General features: G+C 45.6%; 1 protein-coding gene across 2 annotated transcripts; it reads right to left on the bottom strand.

The window, feature by feature from the left end:
- Positions 1 to 992: 992 nt before the first annotated feature.
- SBK3 (SH3 domain binding kinase family member 3) lies at positions 993 to 21,762 on the bottom strand. Of its 2 annotated transcripts, XR_013227023.1 has the most exons (5): positions 21,317 to 21,762; positions 7,282 to 7,479; positions 4,730 to 4,932; positions 2,422 to 3,668; positions 993 to 2,311 (listed from the first exon to the last, which is right to left on the bottom strand). XR_013227023.1 is itself a non-coding variant. In XM_077314815.1 (4 exons), the coding sequence occupies exons 1-4, from the start codon at positions 21,441 to 21,443 to the stop codon at positions 2,901 to 2,903; spliced, it is 1,296 nt and encodes a 431-aa protein (XP_077170930.1). In that variant the 5' UTR covers positions 21,444 to 21,762; the 3' UTR covers positions 993 to 2,900. The 2 variants fall into 2 exon arrangements, 1 of the variants encoding a protein (XP_077170930.1); XM_077314815.1 differs by having other exon boundaries at positions 993 to 3,668.
- Positions 21,763 to 24,605: the final 2,843 nt, after the last annotated feature.

The following is a 24,605-nucleotide window of genomic DNA, read 5'->3' as shown; positions in this document are numbered from 1 at the left end:
TATTTTCCCATTTTTCAAAGTGACATGACTTCAGGCCACATGACCATGATTTCTTGCTCACACACACACACACAAACTTTTTTAGCTCTCAAAAGTTTGCATGCTGTTGTATGATGCAGATGATTTTGTGATATTTTGGTTGGATCTAATAAAATGCATTACACAGCTCTTTGATTACAGTAAAAACAGACTTGGGGGTATTTAGAGTTCTGCTGAAAGTTCTTTAGTTGCCTCAATAAGCAAAAAAAAATGATACAAACACTAACACATCCACTAGGAAATTGTTTTGCTCAAGACTTGCTAAAATGTACAGGAATCAAGTCATAGAAGAATCGTAGAATCATAAGAGTTGGAAGGGACCTCCAGGGGCATCCAGTCCAACCCCTGCACAATACATAAATGCAAGTCCATTTTCTGTGGAGTTTGCACAGAATCTCCTGGGGTACTGTGCAAAGTGAGCACCTGTGTCTGTCCTCCACTCGTTCACTCCCATGGCACCCCAACTAGGGATGCCTGCCTTCAGGTGAGGCCTGGGGAACCCCTGACATTACAGCTCATCTTCAATCAACAGAGATCCATTCCCAAGGAGAAAATGGATGCTTTGGACACTATGTCATTATACCCCATTGAGGTCATTGCCCTCCCCTAGTCTTTATCCCCAAATCTCCAGGAGTTTCCCAACCTGAATCTGGCAACCTAACCCTCCCATCCCCTGCTGGTATCCAGGGGAGGAGGGAACCTGGCAACCCTACCCCCAATTTTCTCATTGAAATACAGTGAAACATACATGCCTCATATTAGGCTTGTCACATGGCTGCAACGGTGGTATACCTTTTTTTAATATACGACTAAATTTGCAAGCACTTTGAAAGGGATACTGGGGAAACCAGGGGACACCAGGAGGAAATGTCTATAATGTCAAAGTATTCAAGTGAAGTTAGTTTCCAAGATGTCTCTATTAGGAAAGTATAAAGGATACAGGCACCATTCAGTTAAGGAAAAGAAAACCTTTAACTCAAATCCTTTAAAAAAAATCAAACAAATATAAAGAGACAAATCAGTCTGGTACTCCCAATGCTATATTGTGTGCAGGGGAACTTTTGCCCTGCAGCACCAAGGCAAAGACCCTGTAAGCGCTCCACATTGGCATGAGTCGCTGACAGCCATTAGCACAGTATGTTTGGATCGTATTTCTGAGCGAGATACAAGCGCCAACTCGAGCCATGTCGCAGCCGTAGGCAAAAATCTGTTTTGTTTCTCCCTGTCTCCTCTCCGTTTCCTGACTGCACCCACTGTTTTCATTACTGGAGGGAAGACTCTCCCTCTTTTTATGTGTAGCTGAGTCATACATACATACATACATACATACATACATACATACATACATACATACATACATATCTTTATTACAGTCATAGGCCAGCAAAGTCAAAATTAGCAATTTCACAGTTACAAAAATTAGTATAGCTCAAACATGGATTTACTCATAAAATAACATTGTATTAAACAGCTTAGACCACGAATCTGCTGAAATATAAATGAAAACTCATTGGAAATACAGGTAATTGTTGAGTCATATAATTGGCAGGAAAGCCACCTGGAGAGGGCAGCTCACTTGCCCTCGTAACTCATGTTGTGTTCTAGGATTTGGATCACGGTATAGGACCTGTGTTTCCTCTAGAGATTGGGTTGCCGCTTATCCAGTCCTGGAGGGCAAACTACTAACATACCCACCCCCTGGCTTCATTCAGTGAAACAGAAGAGGAAGACAACAGCACCAACTGATACCTTCACACCCCTTCCAGTTCAGGGACAGAAAATGACATCACAATTCTCTTGGAATTTTCAAATCTCGGTGGTCAACTGTGCCCTGACTTGATGAGACAGGCTAGGTCGGTCTCATCAGAAGCTAAGCAGGGTCATGCCTGGTTAGTACTTGGATGGGAGACCACCAATGAAAACCAGGGTGGCTCTCTGGAGGTAGGCAATGGCAAACCACCTGTGAATACTGCTTGCCTTCAAAGCCATACAAGATCACCATCAGTCAGCTGTGACCTGACGGCAAAAAGAGAGAAGCCAGCTCTAGAGATCTGATAAGTCCTACATCACCATGACACACTTCCTGTCCTGAAACCTGGAAGTAATATCTAGGCAGTCTCACCCATCCCTATGCTTCCCAGAGTTGGCAGCCCAATCTAGAGGACTACCTCAAGTAATCTGGAGCTCCTGGATTTACTGCCTACAGGTTATGCCAGCCTGGCTAGATACACAGAAATAAGGCTTTCTCTGTTCTACAGCAGGGGTAGTCAGCCTGTGTTCCTCCAGATGTTCATGGACTACAATTCCCATGAGCCCCTGCCAGCAAACACAGCAAATGAGAATTGTAGTCCATGAACATCTGGAGGAACACAGGTTGACTACCCCTGTTCTACAGGATTTCATGTGGGTTGACCAGACATCAGTACTGTCCAGCTGCGCACCAGCCCTCTCATTTGGGGAGAAGGTCAATTCAGCAACTACATGGAGGGGTGACACTATGTTGCTTTGCACTTCTAGAACCTATTGTCTTGGTAGGGATGCCAGCCTGCAGGTGAGACCTGGGGACCCTCACCCCCAGAATTACAGCTCAGCTCCAGGCAACAGAGATCAGTTCCCTTGGATAAAATGACCACTTAGAAGATAGACATTATGGCATTACACTCCACTGAAGTCCCTCCCCTCCCTAAGCCCCACCTTCTGCTAGTTCCACCCACAAAACCTCCAGGTTTTCCCCAGCCTGGAGATGGCAACGTTACTTCTTGGTTGATCAGACTACTGTAAGTTCTTTCTTCCTGACTCAAACTTTTCAGCTCCTTGTAGCCTGTCAGGGAAAGTTCTGGGTTTCATTCCATGCACCCTTTTCAAGGCTGGAGTCCAGCCTCTGCCAATCTGGAGCCTTCCTGTAGACTGGGATTGCTTCCAAGGTCAGGATCCATTTGGATGGCATGTGTTTTTTCCATTGTGATCAGTGCAGGGCATTTCTCCGGGATGCCGCAGACCAAGTCACTCTTGTCCATGGCAGGGCCCCTGAGGCATGCCCCAGAATTGGTCTCCTTGAGACAATCACCCAGGGGACTCTGTGCGGCTCCAGAACTGTCCACCTTCCATGGCAAATGTAAGTAATTGTGCACTTCGATAGCAGGGCTGCGACGATCGGGGTCCATGGTCATCAAACGGCGGAACATCCCCAGGAGATGAGTGGTGAAGCCTTTCCACAGGCCCGGAGCCTCCCCTGGCACAGTACGGTTCTGCCAGATACTAAATTCCTCAAACTGAGGGTCGGGACTCATTGCCACGTCCCAAGGGAAGCAACCTGTGGAGAGGCAGAACAGCAGCACCCCAAAGGCCCAGACGTCCAGGCTGGAGTCCAGAGCCAGAGTCTCGTTGCCCTCCAGAAGGCACAGCTCCGGCGGAGAGTAGGGCAGGGTGCCGGACATGGCAGCGACCGGAGTGCCCTCCACTCTGGTCAGGCCAAAGTCACCCAGCTTCACCAGCCGGCACTCGCTGTCAAAGAGCATGACGTTGTCCAGCTTTATGTCCCGATGCACCATGGCCTTGCCATGCATGAAATCGAGTGCCTCGGCCAACTGGGATGCACACCTCTTCAGCTGCACCTCCGGGATGCCCTGCTGTGGGGAGAAAAAAGGAGGACAGGTTCAAGGTGAGCAGTGCAGTCGCCTAGGGAACAGGGCCTTGGGTGGCTCTTGACATCGGCCTTTTCTCAGCAAGCACTAGCACAAACTGCGGTTGCCACCCTGACTTTCTCCTCCAGCCCTCTTCCTTCACAAATACATCAAGCACATCAAAGCCCCATCTTCATTTCCAGCCTGCTCCCCAATCTTCAAGAGGCACGACATGATCCCATTTTACTTGGGGAGAAGGTGGGGGTATCATGACAGCCGGGCTGTTCTGGAAATGCCCTTTCACTTAATTCGATACGCCTCCTGCAACAGAAGCCAGCTGTGGACACTGTTGATTGACTGGCATCTGTGAGGCAGTATATCCTCCCCCCCCCTGCTCTTGAACTGTTTATACCCTTTCCATACTATCCATATCAGTACAGCTAAGTATAAATGGATGGGTGAGAAGGAGGAGGAGGAGGAGGAGGAAAAGGAGAAGAAGAAGAAGAAGAAGAAGAAGAAGAAGAAGAAGAAGAACAACAACAACAACAACAACAACAACAACAACAACAACAACAACAACAACAACAACAGGGGTTTTGTACCACACATTTTACTGCCTGAAGGTGTCTCAAAATGTCATACAATCACCTACCCTTCCTCTACCCATGACAGACACCTTGTAAGGTAGGTGAGGGGGAGAGAGCTCTGAGAGAATTGTGTCTGGCCCGGGGACTCCCATCTGGCTGCATGTGGAAGAGTGGAGAGTCAAACCCTGTTCTCCAGATTAAAGGTCATTGCTCATAACCACTATACTGAACTGGTAGGGAGTGGGGCTGGGGCTCAATAGCCAAGACTCTGCTTGGCACGCAAAAGGTCCCACTGACCCTGATGGACCAATGGTTTGATTCAGTACAACACAGCTTCATACTTCCCCTCCTTTGAACCGCCAAACCAAGAGGAACTGGGGCTGCAAGCCTCTTTATGAATTCTCTAGATGCATTCCAACACTGTGAGATGCTCCTTAGGACCCAAAAAACCCACACAGCCCCCCTTGACCTTCCTCCTACCTCTGAGCTCAGGATGGCACAGAGATCCCCAGCTGGCGCCAACTCCTGTGCAAATGCATAATGCGAAGACGTCTCGAAAGCAATGCCAGTTGTCCGGAGAAGGGCATGGTGTGAGGAAAGGCAGAGGGCAATGCAATATTCCCGAAGGAACTCTCTTCTTCTTGTCCTCTCCTTGGACATCAGCTTCAGCGCCATTGGAGTCCCTGCAAGCGACAAGAGAGAAAGCCTCAGTGGTTGGACAATAGGGGGCACTGTGTTACCACGGTCATATCAGTTAGCAGCAGAATTGTTCTCGGTGAAATAATCCTATGAGGACATCATGTGTCAGGTACCAAGGAGAACACAGGAAAAACATGAGCCACACCAAGATGGCTTGGACCATGGTCCACAGGGCCTTATGCCAGAATGAATTTCTCAAAACCACAGGGCCCTTCCTTCCACCGGGCATTGTGATATTTGATGTTTTGCTTTCATCCTTTTCCTAATTCTTCTTTTTTTTTCAGTATTGCTCCACACAGAGCCAACATTTCCATCAAGCTGTCCATCACGAACCCCAGAAATCTCTGTCGTAAACAGTCACCACCATTTCAGGCGACATCACTGTGCAGGCTGTTTGGAATTTCTACCCCTTCCCTCTTCGCATCTGCACCACAATACATGTTGGGATCAATTCTAAAAGCTTATCTTAGAAATAAGGCACATTTTATTAAATGTGTCTCTTACCCCCTGACTTCTAGATACTCAGATTACAGTGATGTAATGATGGGAAGGAAGGAAGGAAGGAAGGAAGGAAGCAAGGAAGCAAGGAAGCAAGGAAGCAAGGAAGGAAGGAAGGAAGGAAGGAAGGAAGAGCCCTGTGGCATTGAGAAATTCATTCTGGCATAAAGCTTTGTGGACCATGGCCCCATTTGCAACAAAAATTTGCAACAATTGTTTGTTAGTCACTTAGAAGCTCTAGGACCCTTCCAAATGTTTACTCAGGAACTTTTGGTGAAAGCCTTTATCAGAAGGGAGTCCAAGTAACATACTTATTAATGAGGGCCTTCCAGGTCAAAAGCAGCTGGGCTGACTTGAGCCACACAGTAATTTTCTTCTGAATACTTCTGCTCCCTAGAGACTTTGGTCTTTGTGCTGACCATGCTGCCCTCCTTGGCTTTATGTTGTGCATTTGCACAGACAGGACTGCTCTTCCCTTGCTCCCTTGCTTCTTACAGCTTCTAGACCACGTTCTGCAAGGCTAGCCAGCTCAGTGCTCAGACTGCTGTGCCTCGCCAGGAGGTTCTCAGAGGCATGACCAACACAGCACCTGCTTGCTGGCAGCTGTCCACATGCCTGGGATGACACAACTAATTAATTGCAAGGCTTGTGAGCCAGAAAACAGCTTGGGCTGAGCTGGAATTGAACCCTAGCCAAGGCTTAATTGGAGCCAGGGCATAGCCCCAGAACGTGCTTTTAATTCTAGGGCTGCAGTTCAAGAAAGCTAGACTCAATCAACAAGGAGGCTCTCTGATGGATCTCATTTGCTCCTCTTTTTCACTAGCCACTGGTTTGAATTGAGGGTCACCAGCTGTTTTACCAAAAAGGTAACAACCTCCTTCTATGATTCTATGATCCTTGGGACAGGCTGTAACTCAGTGGTAGAGTATCTGCTTGGCATGCAGAAGGTCCCAGGTTCAATCCCTGGTATCTCCAGTAAAGATCAAGTTGTAGTTGATGTGAAATAAGAAGAGTTGGGTCTATGTCACAAATATATACTGCTTTTATACCAGTTCATGGCTTCCCATGGACCGTTTATGCACTGGGAACTTCACTGCCCCAGCTCCCATGCAGGAGCACAAATCGGGGGTGGATGAGGTGCACCAGGCCAAATGCTACTCCATGTGGGTGCAGGAAGAGATGGGACAACCTGCCATGACTGAAACTCCAGCCTGCAGCCCGGCATGAAACCTCCAGTGCATAAACGGTCATGGAGAGTCTTGAGGACTGAAAGAGCATTAATTACAGAATTTGACCACCACCCAAGTTCCACAGAACTACCACCCTTAAAGTTCTTTGAAACAGGGGGCTATTCTTAAACTACTTTAAACCTTTAGTGTAGACATGCCTGGGTGGATGAGAGGTTTCAATAGCCTCAAAGTAGAGTCAACTGATAATGCCAACATAGAGATCCTTCATATCTACCTGTGTATTTTTAACAGGGGATTTAAATAATCTTTGGAAGAAAAGGTAAGAGGTGAACAAGTATTACCAGTGCCTAGATATTTGTTTTCAGGCTGCTAATCTCAGTAGTGGAAAAGCTATGGAAACCTTGTCCTCCTTTGCCTATGACCAGCTTACTGCTCAGGAGACAAACCTTCTTGCCAGGAGCTCAAAGGACAAAAGCTGGGATGTAAAAGACATTTCCAATGTTATCCTATGTGGAGTCACTCCAGTTTTATTCTACTACAATCAAGTTAATCTACTGGGATACTTAATCTACTGGAATAACTCTGCATAGAATTGTACCATCATGGAACCTCTTGTACATTGATCTGGCCTTTGACTGATCTCACCTCTCTCGTGGTGCTGGACCAGCAGGACATGTCCATAAGAACCACTGCCCAGCTCCTTGGTGATGTTGTATTTCTCCTCAACCTCCAGCTGGGGGATGCCACGGGATGTCAGAGACATGAGCTGCTCCAGGAATTCCTCATTGTCCTCAGCTTCCTCCAGGTTTGTAGCTGAACTGTTGTCCTCCTCACTAACAGAGCCTGGAGGGAGAATGGAAGGTGAGGAAAGAGAGGTCAATATCTGGATCAAGAACTGAAACTACTGTATAGAAATCCATGATTTTGTTGATGCTTAGCAGTTCAGGCTGAAAAATCCCACACACAGCAGCAGTTCACCTCAGGCTGGAAACTATCGGACCAGAGCTTGACAAGTGGCCATCAGCCACACAGCTGTTATACAATGAGGCCCTTACAAGTGACATCATGCTCTGCATTTAATGTGTACTTCAGACTAAAGGCTGAGGTTTACACATACTAGGCTCATTACATCAATAGCATCATCTGATGGCTTCATTGTGAATGAGCCATCAAAGACTGGCAAATGTAGACAGATTTTTCACATCACCCAGAGTTAACTCAATTTTGTTTCCAAGGAGACAGTTTATGTATTTGTCTGTTTGGTGTTTGAATGAAAATGAACCGGCCCTTGTTTTTGCTTTATGACTGGCATGATGTACACTTTTTAAAATATTGCCTTTCCTACCTCCAGCATTTGAGGTAGATTCTAATAAAGAGAACATATCGGATTGGATTCAGGCAACTTTTCTCCTGGTGAAAAGGGAAGGAGGGAGTTTCCTTTGACTATGAAAAAGGCTATGCTGGGAACTATGGGAAAGCCTTGGGGAAAGAGATAATAGTAAGAAGAATTAGGATAGACTGAGGGGGAAAACTGGCTAGATGCAGCCCTTCAAATAAGAATGTTAATACAATCTCTAAAGCAGGGGAACCCTGGGGTGATGTGAGATCTCCCCAGGGATTCCATGGCCTTTCACATTAATTGACATTACCTCTGACATCACTATACATCACTGGAGCTAGCCTTCCCTGTTGCTCTACAGACCTAGGGCTATTATGCATGCACAGGTTTTCACCATAGTCATTTTTTTAAAATCATTGCATTTATGCATGTGCTCTGATACTGCATTGGGTTTTTCCACATACAATTATGCACTTGAAAGACTTATGATGGCAAATCCTTAAGGGGGGCACTTCCTCCTTTGTGCTAGATGCTCATTAGCAGGCCATGGTCAGCTGCAATGTCACCTGACTGCCCCTCTGGCATATGCGGTTGACAGGGCCTCATGGGAATTGTAGTTCATGGACATGGATACCTGAACAATAAATTTCTGTGGGGGCAAACAGCCTTTTGAAAACATTACAATCTTCCAATTTTTGAATTTTTGAGGCTCTGGTGTGAGGATGTCCGGTCCAGCAAGACACGATACATGGCATCATTCTCCAATATAATCTCACACAATTGGGCTTCTGTACAACTCCCATTCATTTCAATGCGTCATGGCTGGTGCCTTGAGTTTCCACCTTAGACCAGCTGTACGTAAGCTTAAGATAATAAATTAAATTCAGCACTATCCAAACTGGACTGCCTCATAGATCAACAGCTGTCCTCAAAACCTAAGCACTTACTGAAGCTGTGACTGACAGGGATTCTAAGCAGGTATTCCCATGGAGCATGGAAGTCAAGGAATTTGTAATAGATTAATCACCAGCAGAGTTCGGCTGTTCCCAGTTAGACCTTCAGTTCTACTAGTTTGTTTGAATATTCCTCCATTCCAGGGATGTATCCAACAAAAGAATTCTACATCCTTTCTATTATGACAATTGAGAATTCTTCTCAACAGCAGACATCTGTTCATTTACATGAAGTCAGTTGAGCTTCTCAAAAGCTCTCCATGAGGGAATAGAGCTTCATCTGTCCCCTTGTGTTACCATATTCTGCCATGGAGTAAAGTTTTTTTTTTGGGGGGGGGGAGAGATAGTATTCCCTCAGTTATCCCCCCCTCCTGACCAACCTTCTAATTGTTGCTTTTATGACTTTGTATGTATCTTAGGTGTTTTTCATTGTTTGGGTGATCGCGTTGCGGAGGTATGATTGAAATTATTTTTAAACACGGTTTTATTGTGTCTCTTTTTAATTTGGTAGCCATTTTGGAGGCCCTTGTGACAGTGGGAAACAAATTATTAACTCTTGATTTTCTAACTAATAATTCAGCAGAAAACCCTTTGGAAAACAAAGAGGATATTTCCAGCCGGAGGGTTCAACTCTAAAGGGTCCTCAGCGCAGGATAATGTCATACAGTCCACCCTCCAAAGCATCTATTTTCTTCAAGGAAACTGATCTCTATAGTTTGGAGAGGAGCTGTAATTCTGGGAGATCCCTTGGTCCTCACCCAGAGGCTGGCATTTCTAGGGGTAGCACAAGCTGAGCTTTGCGGTGGTCCCAGCCCTCCATCTCTTGTACTGCAGAAGCCTAGAGAACTGTGAAGGGAGGAGGAAGAGTAATGTTAAATAACCACTGAGTGCACAGCAGGCTGAACTGAATCCGAGCCAGCACAGTGGCATCCTTTTACCATCCCGCACGCTGCAGGGGGACATTCCCTTCGTTTTGCTTGCTTGTGCGTTAGCAAATGACTCTGCAGATTCAGATCCCCGAACGACTTTCAGAAGAGAGAAACAAAAATGAGTGCGTGGGAGAAGCAGGCCGGAGGACCCTGGGAAGCACAGTGGCCCAGTGGATCGGCAGTGGAGCCAAGGTCAGCAGTTCTATCCGGTTAATGCCTGGCTCAGCACAGCCTCATGGTCCTGTTGCCGTTTGTGTGCTGCAGCTTCCAAGATTATTTTTAAACTGAAAGCCATTTGAGGAAGGTGGGGAAGGACTCTACGACGTTCTCCGACTTCAAAATTCTTTTTGCAAAAATAGAAGCGTTTCTTTTTGAAAGTGTTCTCTCTTTTTTTTGGAATATCGATTGTTACGGAGCCTGATGCGTTCAAAACTGGTAAAGAAAAAGAATGCACGACATAATGGGGTCGATGTCAGTTCAGGCTCGGAAGGAGCATCTCTGGACCAGCAGCCCATATAAACAGTTGTTAAGATTTCAAAGCATGAGATTTAGGATGGCTTCAACATCTATTTCGCATGGAGCCATTTTTCCATATTGTTTATGATTTTCATTTAGTCTTTATGAAACTTCCTCTCCAATATTTATTATGCATCTTTTAAATAGTTTAAAAGAATTTTCAACCTTTTTCAAACCTCCCCTCTATTTATTTGAATTCTATCCCGCCACTTGCCATAGACTCGTGGCGGGTTACATAAAACAGATTAAAACCACCAATAAAACCAATCCAATGTATATTATTCATCTTTTAAATGTTTTTTTTGTAGGAGTTGAAGATGTAGGAGTTGGATGGCAGCCTCTCATCTGAAGAACCAGGTTTTATTCCCCTACTCCTTCTCCACATGCAGCCAACTGGGTGTCCTTGAGCCAGTCACAGTTCTTTCAGGGCTCTCTCACCCTACCTCCCTTACAGGAAGGGAAGATGAAACAGTTTTGAGACACCTTCGGATAGGAAAAAGTGGGGAACAAACCCCCCCAGCTCTTCTTCTTATCTCTGTATTAAGCAAATGTCTCCCCAGACTTCCTCCCACCCACCCCATTTTTTTAGCTCTTGTTTTTGCACATATCTGCCTATTTCGAAATCTTCCACCAAGCTGTCTTTGCATTACTTCTTTGCAGAGTAAGTCCAGATGTCCTCTACCTGCTTCATCCAAACAGCTGTTGGGTCATCTCAATAAGGAGGACACTAGCATGTTGCTGAGCTGTTGTTGTTTTTTTTTCGGGGCGGGTTGTTTTTTTCCTGGGTGGTAACAATATGGAAAGACGTGAGAGGTATCACCTAAAACCCATCATCATCTCTTGGACCCATGCTTGCTAGGCCCAGGAAGGGCCACCATGCCTGAGTTTTGAACAACGAGGTATATGGGTTCAGCATTGGCTGAAAGTACAGTTACTGATCTAGAAACTCAGTTGCCTTATTCTGCTTCCCAAGTCATCCGAGGCCACACAAGCAGCAGGCCCTGTCTTTTGGTTAAGGCACAGATTGTTGATCCTCCGAGTGGAGGGTCATCATGAGACCAGGAACAATGTGACAAAGAGGAACAAGATCCAGCCGGTTGTGGCGGGGAAGGCCATCTCCCCGGCTGTATGGTGCGTTAATCAGTACGCCATCACCAGCAATGAGTCAGCCTGCAAATCCAGCCCTGTAAAACTCACCGGCAAGGACAGGCATAACATAGGGATTTGCTGCTAACTCAGCAACAGCCAAGAAACTGTATATAGCCCTGAAAAACACTCCCTGAAGTCACCGCCTTACCATCCACAGCTTTACCATCCCTTCTTCATTGTCCTTTCTGAGATTCCGGAATTCTGAGAAATGGGGAGAAATCTTCAGCAAGATAAAAGGGCCAGTAACTCAAGGCAGCTTCAGAAATCCTGAGAATTCCTTTTGAAGAGATGCATTCGCCCCTTAACCTCTTTGATGGGTTAACTTCTGAGGCATGAGGTATGTCTGCAGCGGCTAAGATTACCAGTGATTCATAGCCGAAAATGCCAAGTGTGATTTGTAGTTCTTAGCTCATTCCATGCCCAATCCCTGCTCCCGTTGCCAGTTTCTTGATGTAGATGTCCGTACTGCATGGGATACGTAGTAACTTGACAGGAGCTACTGGACACACCTTGCTCAATGTTCCTCAAGTCATAGAAATTCTGATCCTTCTCCATTATGACATTTCTTGAGCATTGTGATGCATTGGCTACAGCAGGGGTAGTCAACCTGTGGTCCTCCAGATGTCCATGGACTACAATTCCCATGAGCTCCTGCCAGCAAATGTTGGCAGGGGCTCATGGGAATTGTAGTCCATGGACATCTGGAGAACCACAGGTTGACTACTCCTGGACTACAGGGCTGAACTTCACTATGGGAAGCCCACAGGTTCAAATCCATATGAAGCTTCTTTCTCAGTCCAGAGAAGATCGGTAATTTCAGTCTTACCTTTCAGTTCACAACAAGCTTTCAAGACAAAACAGTAGTAAAAATATACCTTATTAATTAAGTTCTCTCTTTTTTAAAGGTTTTTTCCCCATGATCGCTGCAAAGTGAAGCGCCTCCGACGCGTCGGCTGGCAGCTGCGCGCGGCTGGCGGGTGCTCGCTTGCTGGCGGACTGATGCGTCGACAGGCGCGAAGCGCCTCCAACACATCAGGCCGCCGGCACGCCGGACATGGTGGCCTGCTGGCTCGATGGCCGCACGCTGCCCCACTAGTGCCCGCTGTATTCCAGGTACAGCGGGCTTTGCCCCTAGTACAGATATAAGGCAAAAGTAGATTAGGAACAAATAAGTAATTAGCAGACTGCAAGAATGAAAAAAGGGGGATGCTCATGTTCTGTTAGTAACTGAGCATGTGCATCTCTCTTTGAGCATGCATGTAGACCAAAAACTGCATAAGTGTGAAAGCCCCCTTAGATATTGAGGTATTGTGCTTGCGTGTTCCCTTACAGTTTGAGAAATGTTTTCAGGAAAGCAAACCACTCAGCTGCTTCCAAGTGCCACCCTGCAAGGAGGGGAGGGTGCAGGGTCCATGAATCCTTAAACCGGCTCTGATGTTTGAGCCCCTGTGAATCCTTAAAGCTGGGCTGGCCAAGGTCACCCAATTATTTTTTGTAGCAGAGTGACGACATTGGAGCAGGGTCTCCTAGATCCTAGTCTGCTAATCTAATCACTATCCCACAGTGGTACCATATCACACCTGAGCTCAATTGGAGAAGGGGGAGTGGTAGGTAATAAATCCAATAATATAAACAAACAAACAAACAAACAAAGTTGTTTCTTTGCATCCCAGGATCTACACACTTCTATAGACGTTCACCAGTCACCCCATAGCTACTGTTTGCAAGCCTGTAGAATCCTGGGGTGCAGAAAATTCTCTCCCTAGGTGTATACAGGACATTCATAGAGAAGCGTCCTTTCCACCACCAGCCCATTTTCCATCTAAGACAGTGAGCAGGATTAAGGCAGTGATTGACCTCTGGCAGGCTTGAATGTCCAACTCCTCTGGTTTTAGAACGCCCACCTGTCTTGACTTTCTCTCTTCAAGAAATGGATGCCTTGGCATTTCATTGGGTGGTTCAGATCTCTATAGGGCACTCACTGCCGTATCACTCAACAAACTGCGAGAGGGGGGAAAAAAGGATGCCTTTTTTTTTGCTCCTGGAGGGGGGTGGATTTGCTCTTTTTTCCAATGATATCCTTGCTGACAGGGCACTGGGTGCTGGGTTGCTCTTGCGCAGCGATATTAGAGCTCCCGCTGAGACAGAATCTCACACTCTGTGGGGTCCAGCCTTCAAGAGCGCAAGGAGTTGGGAGATCATCGGGACCACCGGGGGAAAATGTCAGCAGCCACCTGCCTCACTGGTCAGCAAAGGGTTTGACAAAAACAGGGACAATACCTCTCCCATTACAGCAGTGAGAAAAACTGTTTGTTTTTAAGTTCATGCTGATGTGTTAACCTGACACGTTCAACTAACTGTTCTTTAGAAGAGAAGTACAGGGATGTTTCAGGACAGCGGTGCTAAACGCATGACAAAGAGCCTGTTGGGGGGAAAACTAGGACCATTTCTGCACTGGAGGCTTTGCGACGGGCTGCAGGCTGGTGTTTGAGCCCTGCCTCTTCCAGCTCCCATATGGGGGAGCCTTTGGCCTGGTGTACCTTATCCACCCCGGATTTGTGCTCCCTCATGAAAGCTGGAGCAGCAAAGTTCCCAGTGTAGAAACGGTCTAGGCCATATGTAAAGCACTCTGTGAAAGAATATCACAAACCCGAAGAGTAGAAATATATTATTATTATTATTATTATTATTATTATATTTATATTTATATTTATATTTATATTTATATTTATATTTATATTTATATTTATATTTATATTTATATTTATATTTATATTTATATTTATATTTATATTTATATTTATATTTATATTTATATTTATATTTATATTTATATTTATATTTATATTTATATTTATACCCCGCCTCCCCCGAAGGCTCAAGGCGGGGTATAAATATAAATATATGATTCTAACCTGTCTCTGTTAAGCAAATTCGGGCAGTTTGGAATGTCCAGTCTCTAGCTCAAGCGACTGTGAAACATAATGTTTGCTTGTAACCAAACGCCGCGTGTATTGGTCTCTCTTGCTGCTTCTCTGTTCCAAAGGATGCTAAACTCATTGGCCACCACCTGTTTGAACATGTGATAACTTTTCAAATGTTATTTTATTTTTTGCTCCGAACACTTAAGCCCGAATAAAGAGACCTTTGTCATTTGAAAGCCCCTCTTTCAGTCGTTTTCAAAGATCTGGACGGTCCAAGATAAACACATTGCCTCTCTTTGCTGTCGAGATCCCATTCTGCTTTTGTTCCCTCATGGCTTCCAGCTGTCTGAAGCCAACGCATCGGTCTAATCTCCCTTGAACCATGATAGCTCGGAGGTGTTGATAGATTGAGCCACTGTGAAGATGTCTAATCCATCTCTGGTACCAATTAGCCATTTAGCTTTGACAACAACCCACAGCAACAAGAGTCGCCTTCCTCACTCTGCTCTTATTAATGGATTCTTGGACTAAGGCTGGCTTTTCTTCCCTTTGGCTTGCCAAGAGTAAATACCCCCAGGGAGAAAGGGGGTTATTTTTCACCTAGTTCCTCTCAGTGGAACCTTCTGGAAGGCAAAAGATTGAATTCTATATCCGTCACGCGCTATCCACAAATAACTCTTTGCTTATTTTCAAAGAAGTAGTTTTGTTTAACGTCGATCTGTTGTTCTTTCTTTTATTTACCACCACCACCCCACTCGAAGAGCCTCTTGTGGCGCAGAGTGGTAAGGCAGCAGACATGCAGTCTGAAAGCTCTGCCCATGAGGCCGGGAGTTCAATCCCAGCAGCCGGCTCAAGGTTGACTCAGCCTTCCATCCTTCCGAGGTCGGCAAAATGAGTACCCAGCTTGCTGGGGGGTAAACGGTAATGACTGGGGAAGGCACTGGCAAACCCCCCTGTATTGAGTCTGCCATGAAAACGCTGGAGGGCGTCACCCCAAGGGTCAGACATGACTCGGTGCTTGCACAGGGGATACCTTTGCCTTTACCTTTACCCCACTCGACTTCCAAGGAACTGAGGTGAGCATATATAGCACTCTCCATATGATTTACTCCAAAAACATGAAAAACATGTTTCTCTGACTTTCTCTCTTTTGGGGGAGACACCAACGATTTGTCACCCTCTATTTCAAATGAATCCAAGGAAATGGAAGAGATTTCCGTCAATATCTATCCAAATGCCACTTCCCTAGATTCTTTGGAGAAGTCCTAAAAGTGACAGTGGTGTAAAATCCCTGTTTTTTGCAGGGACAATGGCATCAGTAGGAAGGTGTTGATGGTAGGGGAACTGTTGCAGAGATGGGAAGGTGTTTTGCACGGCACGGAAATTCGCTCCACTTCTTTCAGACGGCACACTAACATGGCTGGACTGCTTTTGCTCCAAAAATAGCAGAAACGGGCTTGAAAAAGACCGTACTGAGGATAGGGGAAACTTGGAAAACAGGATGCTTACAGCATGATGCCTTGCAGAGCTTGGGTCTGAAAGCTCTGGCAGAAAAAGATCTCCATATGGACACAGCTTGAGAGCCGGTGTCCATCTGCACAGAGAGGAAGGTAAGAGGGACCCATTTGTCAGCGTAAAGATTTCACTTCTATCGGAAGGGAGGGAGCCAAAGTAAATATCAGGGACAAGTACCAAAAAAGAGGGGATTGCCCCTTGATCAATTAGAAAACCATCTCGCCTGCTTTTCTTCTCCTTATCATAGCCTCTTCCCCTTATCGGTTTTGTCCATGAGAGTCACATGATCCCCAGTACAGTCTTACTGGTGGTCAAAGAAGACCCTTGGTTGACACCAGCGGGAAAGCTGGCTTGATCCAGCCCTTTACCCAATATAGCTGTGTGGCTTGCCATTTAAGGCAGGTACTGCTTAATTCTCCATAGAAATTGATTTCTGCTTGGTGTGTAAAATAAAAACAAGTCCTTCCTGGAAATGCAGGAAGGGAGAGAAATCAGACCTTTGCCTGCCTGGGCAGAAGCCTGCAATGACTCTATCTCAAGTGGTTCTCAGCCTTCCTAATGCTGCAACCTTTTAATACAGTGACCCCCAACCATGAAATTATGCAAGTGTTCTTTCACAGTAATTAAACTGAAACCGACGTGAAGATCTGTTTTTCATGGTTGTATATAAATTGGTTATAGGTTGTTATATAAATTGGTGGGCGCCTTCAGGAGGAGCGGCAAACAGTGGCAGTGCCCCACCCTTGCCATGACCTCTGTGAAAGGGTCGTTCAATTCCCAAAGGGGTCCTGACCCCGCAGGTTGAGAATCACTGCTCTATCTGATATCTTCAATTTAAATCATTTTTTGTCTACTCCGGGTTATGAACAATAACTATATGTAATTAAAACAGTACCAAGCCATGGGGGGGGGGGGTGCTAACCACAAATACAAATGCACAGCTATTAACATGGGAGCAGCATTTAAAATGACATCAGGGGTGAAGAAGATGTAGTGCAGCTCTTTTTTGGACCCTGCTTTTTACTGCTCAAAGGAATCTCAAAGTGGCTTACAACTGCCTTCCCTTCCTCTCCCCACAACAGACACCCTGTGAGGAAGGTGAGGCTGAGAGAGCTCTGAGAGAACTGTGACAGGCCCAAGGTCACCCAGCTGGCTGCATGTGGAGGAATGGGGACTCAAACCCAGTTGTCCAGATTAGAGGCCGCCACTCTTAACCGCTGCACCAAGAATAAATAGTTGTGTTGTTGAATTCTTGGCTAATGAATGAGGAAAGTAGTCAATTGAATTATCCTAGAAAATGGGGGAAGCATTTGCAAATTACAATCACAGAAGAGGAACAGAACACATTTTGTCCAGTGGCACCTTTAAGACCACACCGGACTCAAAATTTCATCCACTGCTACAGACCAACACCGCTACGCAGTTGAATCTACCTTCGGAAGAGGAATGGGGTTGGCTTTGAGAAAAAAACTGATCCTATACTGTCAACTAATTTTAAAGATAAGTGAAACGTTGGGTAAAGAAATACCATTCAGACCAAAATGAATTCGTCTGTTTTTTTTTTTTTAGGGGTTCTAAAGGTGATTCAAATATGAAATCAGTACAATAAAATAGAAAAAGCCAGAAACACCAATTATTGGTGAGTAGTTCAACAAGACACAGCTTATTGAAGTTTTATCTAAATTGAAATGCTATAATTCTTTTCGTTGTTTTTGAATGAAAGATAGACAGAGAGAAACAGAGACAGACAGACAGACAGACCCATTATACTACTTGTAAAAGTAGTGGAGGATTTATTTGTGTCTGTATATGTATGAATATACTGAGTGTATGTTTGTTTTGAAATAAAAATAATTTGTTAAGCCCCAAATGAAAATATCACTGTTATAGATGTTTGGACAAGAAAACCAAAGCTTTAAATACATTGGAAGTCAGAGTGGGGTGCTTGAATAGCCAGTGTATAAGGGGAACTGTAGGCAAAGATACTTTATAGGTCTCAAGCGCTTCTTAAGAGGTGCTGTACAGAAAGGGAAAAGACAGAGGTGAACATTTGCAGTGAACAATGCACAGATTGATGCCCCTGCACCTGAAGAACTGCACAGCATGTTCCTATGTGTATTTATTACGTGTGTCTGCGTCTTCCTAGAGATGGGCTCGCAACGATCAATGTTTGGGATGTGGAAACATTATGGATGATAAGACAGTCTGTCAATCACCAGTAATGTTAAATTGCATATGTTTCTTTAGACACGTTGTTTTATACTGGCTCTTGGTCAATCCCCTTGCTTTGAATGTTGATTCATTTGACCCATTAATTTGTAAAAGACCGCATATCACCAATTACGGAGCATCTTTGATGCACAGCATCATCTTCATAAAATGGTCTATACCAAGACCTTTTACAATCTAAACTTTAATCGGGACTGGAGGAAGAAAGGAGGGGTGAAAACGGTACTGAGGAGGAATTAATAAGAAACACTGCACTGAGCATCAGGTAAACCTCCATGCTTTGAGTCTTGGCTTTAAAAATGGGGCATCGGTGGTCATCAAAAGTGTCATCCCATTGCAGCCGATTTATGAAATCCCTACAGGATTTTAAAGACAAGAGATGAACAAAGGTAGTGTGCCATTCACTGCCTCAGTGTAGCAGCCCTGCACTTCCTTGGTGGTCTCCCGTCCAACTACCATTCAGGGCCACCTCTGTGTTACTTAAAAGATCTTATGAGAAAACAACAAGTCCAACTAGTCCAAAACAAAGAGTCTTAAAGGTGCTTTTGGCCTCAAATTTTGTTGTGCTACTTCAGACCAACATGGCTACCATCTTGAAGATCTGATGAGATCAGGCTAGCCTGTGATCAGGGATGTAGGGTCTCTACATACAATAATGAACCATAGATTCCTGACATGAAATCAGCACAGAGACTCAAGGAAATCTGAGGCTGTGAATAAATGGTTCCAAATCTGTATATTGTCCAATTATTTATTTTCCAAAACTATCGTTTTCGAATAACTTTTGGCAATCAAAACTGGATCCTAGGTATTTCATTCACCCACTTTCCCTTCTTCAGTGATTGCTTCTATTAGTTCTGTAATATATAATATATAATCTAAATACTGATATATCTCAATAACACACACGTAACGTTACATAATGTGAAAACATTGATTATATAATGTTGCAAGTGTGTTATTGAAATATATCCGTATTTAGATTATATATTATATTACAGAACTGACAGGAGCAATCACTGAAGAAGAAGGGAAAATAAGTAATTGGACAGTATATTGATTTGGAACCATTTATTCACAACCTTGTGGCGCAGGGTGCTAAGGCAGCAGAAATGCTATCTGCCCATGAGGCCGGGAGTTCGATCCCAGCAGCCAGCTCGAGGTTGACTCAGCCTTCCATCCTTCCGAGGTCGGTAAAATGAGTACCCAGCTTGCTGGGGGGTAAACGGTAATGACTGGGGCAGGCACTGGCAAACCACCCCGTATTGAGTCTGCCATGAAAACGCTAGAGGGCGTCACCCCAAGGGTCAGACATGACTCGGTGCTTGCACAGGGGATACCTTTACCTTTATTCACAACCTCAGATTTTCTTGAGTTTCTGAGCGGGTCCCTAAATACAGGAAATCCTAATTTTTTAAATATAAACATTCCAGCAAAACAGCCAATGGTAAGTGGGGAAGACAGATTTGAAACAGCCATGGAAATCTCACCCATCCTTGCCTAACTAGTACAATCCAGTGGACATTACACCCACCCCATCCAGCATCTCTTTTATATCAGCTGTCATTTTGTTTATCACGGCATTCATCACCTCTCAGTTTGGACAGGAGTTGCTCAATCACCCCTTTCCCTCTTGACGTCAACCATCAGTTTGTAGGCAGTGATATTTTGAAGTCCATCAGTGGCAGTTTTGAACTTTTGACAGAACCGCCAACTGACTTTTAAGTAACGGCACCAAACCTCTGCTATCGCAGTCAGGACCAACGATAGAGACGTCATCCGTTATCTATATTCCAAAAGTTGCATTTCCATTACGTGTATTCCCTGGAGTATCGAAGGTTGCAATCTTGTACATGCTTAGCTTTTGAAATCTGTGTCACTTCCAAACAGATAAGCTAGGATCGAGCGGCTGCATTTTACTCCTGCACCCGCTGAAGAATCCAGTGGCTTAGACAAATGCATGATGTCTAAAACGGAATCGTTCAGAAAAGCATTTTTATAAGGGAATCAGGTTGTACTAGACAGAATAGGGTGCATCATAAAGGGAACAGGGCTGGAGGTTTTTGTATGCTTTCGAACCCATAGCTCTTAACCACTGCACCAGTTAGCTTCATGGCAGCATCGCGATTTGAACCTGCCTCTCTCTCGTCCTTGCCTAATTAGTACAATCCAGTGGGCATTACAGCCACACAACTTGCAGCATGTTAAGGAGCATGAACATTACTTCAGACACATCTTTGAGCAACGAGACATCTGTGATCACCTGTACAATTGTAATCACTAAGCATGGGATTATTTTGAGCTTTGTATCCAGGTATACATCATTAGTAGCTGATTGAACAGCCTTTACTTCTTATGCTGGGGAGCAGAGGGGAAAATGCCACAAACCCACCTTTGTTCAAGAAGGGAAATTATTTGGAATTCCTGTATTTTTCCCTACCACGATTTATGAAGCTATTGAGTCCAATAGGACACGAAAGACCAACAACATTTCATGGCTAGAAGCTTTTTTGAGAGGCAACATTCCCTTTGTCAGGCACTGCATCTGACAAAGGACATTTTGACTCTCAAAGATACCCTAGGAATCATAGATTCAAGTGGGGAGCTGTGTTGGTCTGAAGCAGCACAACAAAAATAGAGTCCAATAGCAGCTTTAAGACCGACAGAGATTTATTCAAGACGTGAGCTTTCGAGTGCTTGCACTCGAAAGCTCACGCCTTGAATAAATCTTTGTTGGTCTTAAAGCTGCTATTGGATTTTATTCTGATTGGTCTTAAAGGTGCTATTGGACTCTATTTTTGTTGTCCTAGAAATCATGTTGGTCTTTCTAGGGTGGCTGGACTCACAGCTGGCTCTTTGACTGCAGACCAATAGGGCTGCCCACCTGAAACTTTGCAAATACACAGACATCTTAACCAGAACGTGCAATCTGCTCAGCTGCACGGGGGTCTCCCTGCTGCCCCAAAGAGTCCCACAGAACTGAAAGGTTTGCAGCTACATCCATTCCGGGTTGCTTGCATAAAGCAGAATATTTTCCCTGGACAGACAAACACAGAAAGCCATGGCAGGGAAACTGCAAAGGTTACCTTTATCTCCGCTGCAATCCGGTGTCCCTCTGGTGCTTACCTTGGTCTCGGAGGCCCTTCTGGGCCGGTGATGGGAGGGAAGGTTTCTGGGGCAAGAGAGCCACTGTCCGTTCTCCTGCTGCTCCTTCTCTCTCTGGGGCCACTGCCTCCGGCTGCCCAGGCGTCATCGTCCTTTGTGCCGGCTCGTCTGTCTCTGCCGTGGTCCAAACTCAGTGCGCCGGGTCTACGGGGAGTTGCGAAACAGTCTGCTTCCCTGTGTGCTCAGCCGGACGGCTGCGCCTGTGAGAGCCGAGGCTGCTTTGGCCAGTTCTAATCTCTCCCGCTGTGAGGCCAAGGCAACATGTGTCACAGGCTCAGACACAAGCCGGGCAGGCTTCCAAAGAGAGGCAGGGGAGGGCGGCGAGATGCTGGCAACAATGCAACGTGCCTGTAGGCCTTTCACCTGTAGGCAAGACCAGGGACAGGTTTGCCTGAGATGGAAGGGGATTTGGGCCCCAGATGGAGAGGTGACAATTCAGGTCTCAGGGAGACCGAACGGCAAATGTGGAGGGGAAAAGAAAAGACGTGGTTTAAGGGATACCAAATGAGAAGACAGACGTGCTTATACTGAGTTACTAGGAGCTTGTGTTTTATTAGCACAGGGGTTGATCCTGGGCTTCTTGGATGAAAATAGATCCGAGGGGGCCGGCGTGTTGGACTGAAGCAGCAACACAAATTCTGAGTCCAGCAGCACCTTTAAGGCCAACAAAGTTTCATTCAAGGGATGAGCTTTGATGCGCACGGACAATGTCACGGAATGGACACCATCAGTTCACACTTGTGGGCAAAGCATGAGAGTCAATTCACATATACTAACCTGACAGATGCCAGAAGTTGCTGGCAATGGCTGCTTTAAATTGGATTTCGGATTTCCACTGGCTTCTGTTGTGCCACGTGAGTGCCATTTGTTTAGTTATCACATGGCAGGCTTAAACATAGGAATCATATCACCATGTCATAGAACAATCTATAACCATTAGTGGATCTAATATTTTGGAAGAGCCAATGTGGGAGGAGCAATGTCCGAGGCCTATCTGGGCCCTGTCCGGCCCACATCCAGGTGTCCAGACACCGCTTCCAGCTCCACGGATCCATTTGGGCATGCCCAGCAAAGCTGGGTGCACCCGGATTGGGCTGGCCCCTGGTGTGCCCACCCCCAGAAACTGGCCACAAGGCACGCTCACAGCCAGTGGCCGAAGAGGGCGGGTTAAGAGAGAGCTATTACAACCCTCTCTTCCATTAGGTATGCAGCCTATAAAGGGATTTATTAGTGTTTAATGCTGTGCTCAAACATACATGGTTCTTAAGGAAACTGTCCTTATCGTTAGAGGATGTTTGCCAATTTATAGCACCTCTGGGAAGGGTGTTAGTTTGTGCAGCAGCAGAACTCATGGCCAGGCTATTATTTATTGGCTTACGGACAAGGCCTACTTCTCACTGAGGTGATTGAGCCATACCACTTCAGACTGCGGGACAATACACGTGATGTTCTCCATATGAACATATTACACATACGAAGCTAGCATGTCAGTGCTAAGGCAAGATTAGAAATTTTCTCCCTTCCAACATCCTATTTATGTGGACTTCCCCCCAACCCCACCCCGTAATGGAGAGGGCCTCATCCATAGCCATTGAAACTAGGTTTATCAACCTAAAGGTGAAACCTTCACTACAAGCGATCCACTGGAGGAAACAGCAGCTTCAGAGGGCAAATTCTACGGTATATTCTGGAGCAGCAGTGGCCAAAATGTGGGTCTCCAGATATCCATGCACTACAATTACCATGAGCCCCAGCCACCACCATGCAAGGAGGGGTTCATGGTAATTGTAGACCATGGGCATCTGGAGAACCAAAGTTTGGTCACTGCTACTAAGGAGTCTAAAATGGAAGCCCAAGACTGAAGCACATCCCTGTTGATCTTCTCTTCACCAAACTCTTCCCTGCCCAGGCACTGCCAGCTGTTCCCAAATTTCCAGGAATTTCAGTGTTGGAAACAATAAAAGACCCAATACAGACCAGATGCCAGTTTAGACCTAAGTTGGTCTCTGGGAATACAGAAACAGGCCATCCTTGCCAGAGGGAGTCCAAAATTAATGTGCCTCTACATGGTGACAGATAGTATTTACTTTGTCAAGGCCAAAAACTTGAGAGCCATTCTTCTGACACGGTAAATACCAGCTGTCACTGTACATCACCACGTTCCTGAGAGATTCTCTCTGTAAACGTGATGGAGTAGTGATTTATCACAAATGTATCCCCATCAGTCATTTTTTAAAAAAGGAATCGGGTCTCGAATTCTTCTTCTCTGATCTGGAAATGAAAAGCTACCCATTGCCTTAACCAAGATGTGACAAACCATAGCATGTCAGTTATTAAACACTGCAATCCCCCACTGTCCAAAAGCAAACATCGACCTCACCGTGAGTCAAATACAGATATCAAGTAATCAGTGGATTCAGGGCAAGTATTCTGAGCATGCAGAGAATATCTAGAGAATCTCTGACCTCAGAATGGTAGCAGTTCTTTAGGTCAGGGGTAGTCAACCTGTGGTCCTCCAGATGTTCATGGACTACAATTCCCATGAGCCCCCTGCCAGCGTTTGCTGGCAGGGGGCTCATGGGAATTGTAGTCCATGAACATATGGAGGACCACAGGTTGACTACCCCTGCTTTAGGCTGTGCGGCAGAGGTCTTTCACATCACCTACAGCCTGGGCCTTTTAAATGGAGGGGCCAGGGATCAAACCAGGAAACTCCTGTGTGCAAAGCCGATGCTCTTCCGCCAAGCCACAGCCGCCCCCTGACTCCTTGCAGAAAATTCCAGGGCTAAGGACCAGTGAGTCATGAACAAAGTCCAAGGAAACTAAAACACAAATCATCACCAAAGGAAAATGCAACTGAGCCTATGACCATCCAGGAGCAGCCTTATTGGAGCCGTAGTGCAGAAGCAAGTAGTAGCATCTTGAGTTAGCTGAGCAAACATGATGGAGCCAAGAGCTGTCCCCCTGCTGTGCCACGTTCTGCAGCCCGTGGGTATTTTTGCAGTGGGTGGAGATCTCCTTGGAAACCCGCCTCGTATCATTTGGGAAAGATAGGTCAGGCCAGCCTCTGCAGCTGCCCCAGGTATTTACAATGGCTGGCTGAGTTCCTATTGGCTTGCGGCTTAGGTATATGCCGTGCTTTACAAGGCAATGAAGCTTCATTTACAAGCACATTGGGAGAGTACCAGCACGGAGAATGGGAAAGCTGGAAACCCTTAAACTAGGGGGAAGGGAGCCACTTTTCATGGAT

The sequence above is a fragment of the Paroedura picta genome, chromosome 16, assembly GCF_049243985.1.
Source record: "Paroedura picta isolate Pp20150507F chromosome 16, Ppicta_v3.0, whole genome shotgun sequence".
Taxonomy (NCBI): Eukaryota; Metazoa; Chordata; class Lepidosauria; order Squamata; family Gekkonidae; genus Paroedura; species Paroedura picta.
The sequence above is the reverse complement of the archived record's forward strand: the minus strand, read 5'-3'. Positions and strand labels throughout refer to the sequence as shown.

Excerpts from the sequence above, each read along its gene's own strand:
- SBK3 (XM_077314815.1), bottom strand. The coding sequence starts at position 21,443 with ATGACGCCTGGGCAGCCGGAGGCAGTGGCCCCAGAGAGAGAAGGAGCA. Across the intron at positions 7,480-21,316 it reads GAAGGGCCTCCGAGACCAAG|GCTCTGTTAGTGAGGAGGAC; the intron begins GTAAGCACCAGA and ends TTCTCCCTCCAG. Across the intron at positions 3,669-4,729 it reads GTGCCATCCTGAGCTCAGAG|CAGGGCATCCCGGAGGTGCA; the intron begins GTAGGAGGAAGG and ends TTCTCCCCACAG.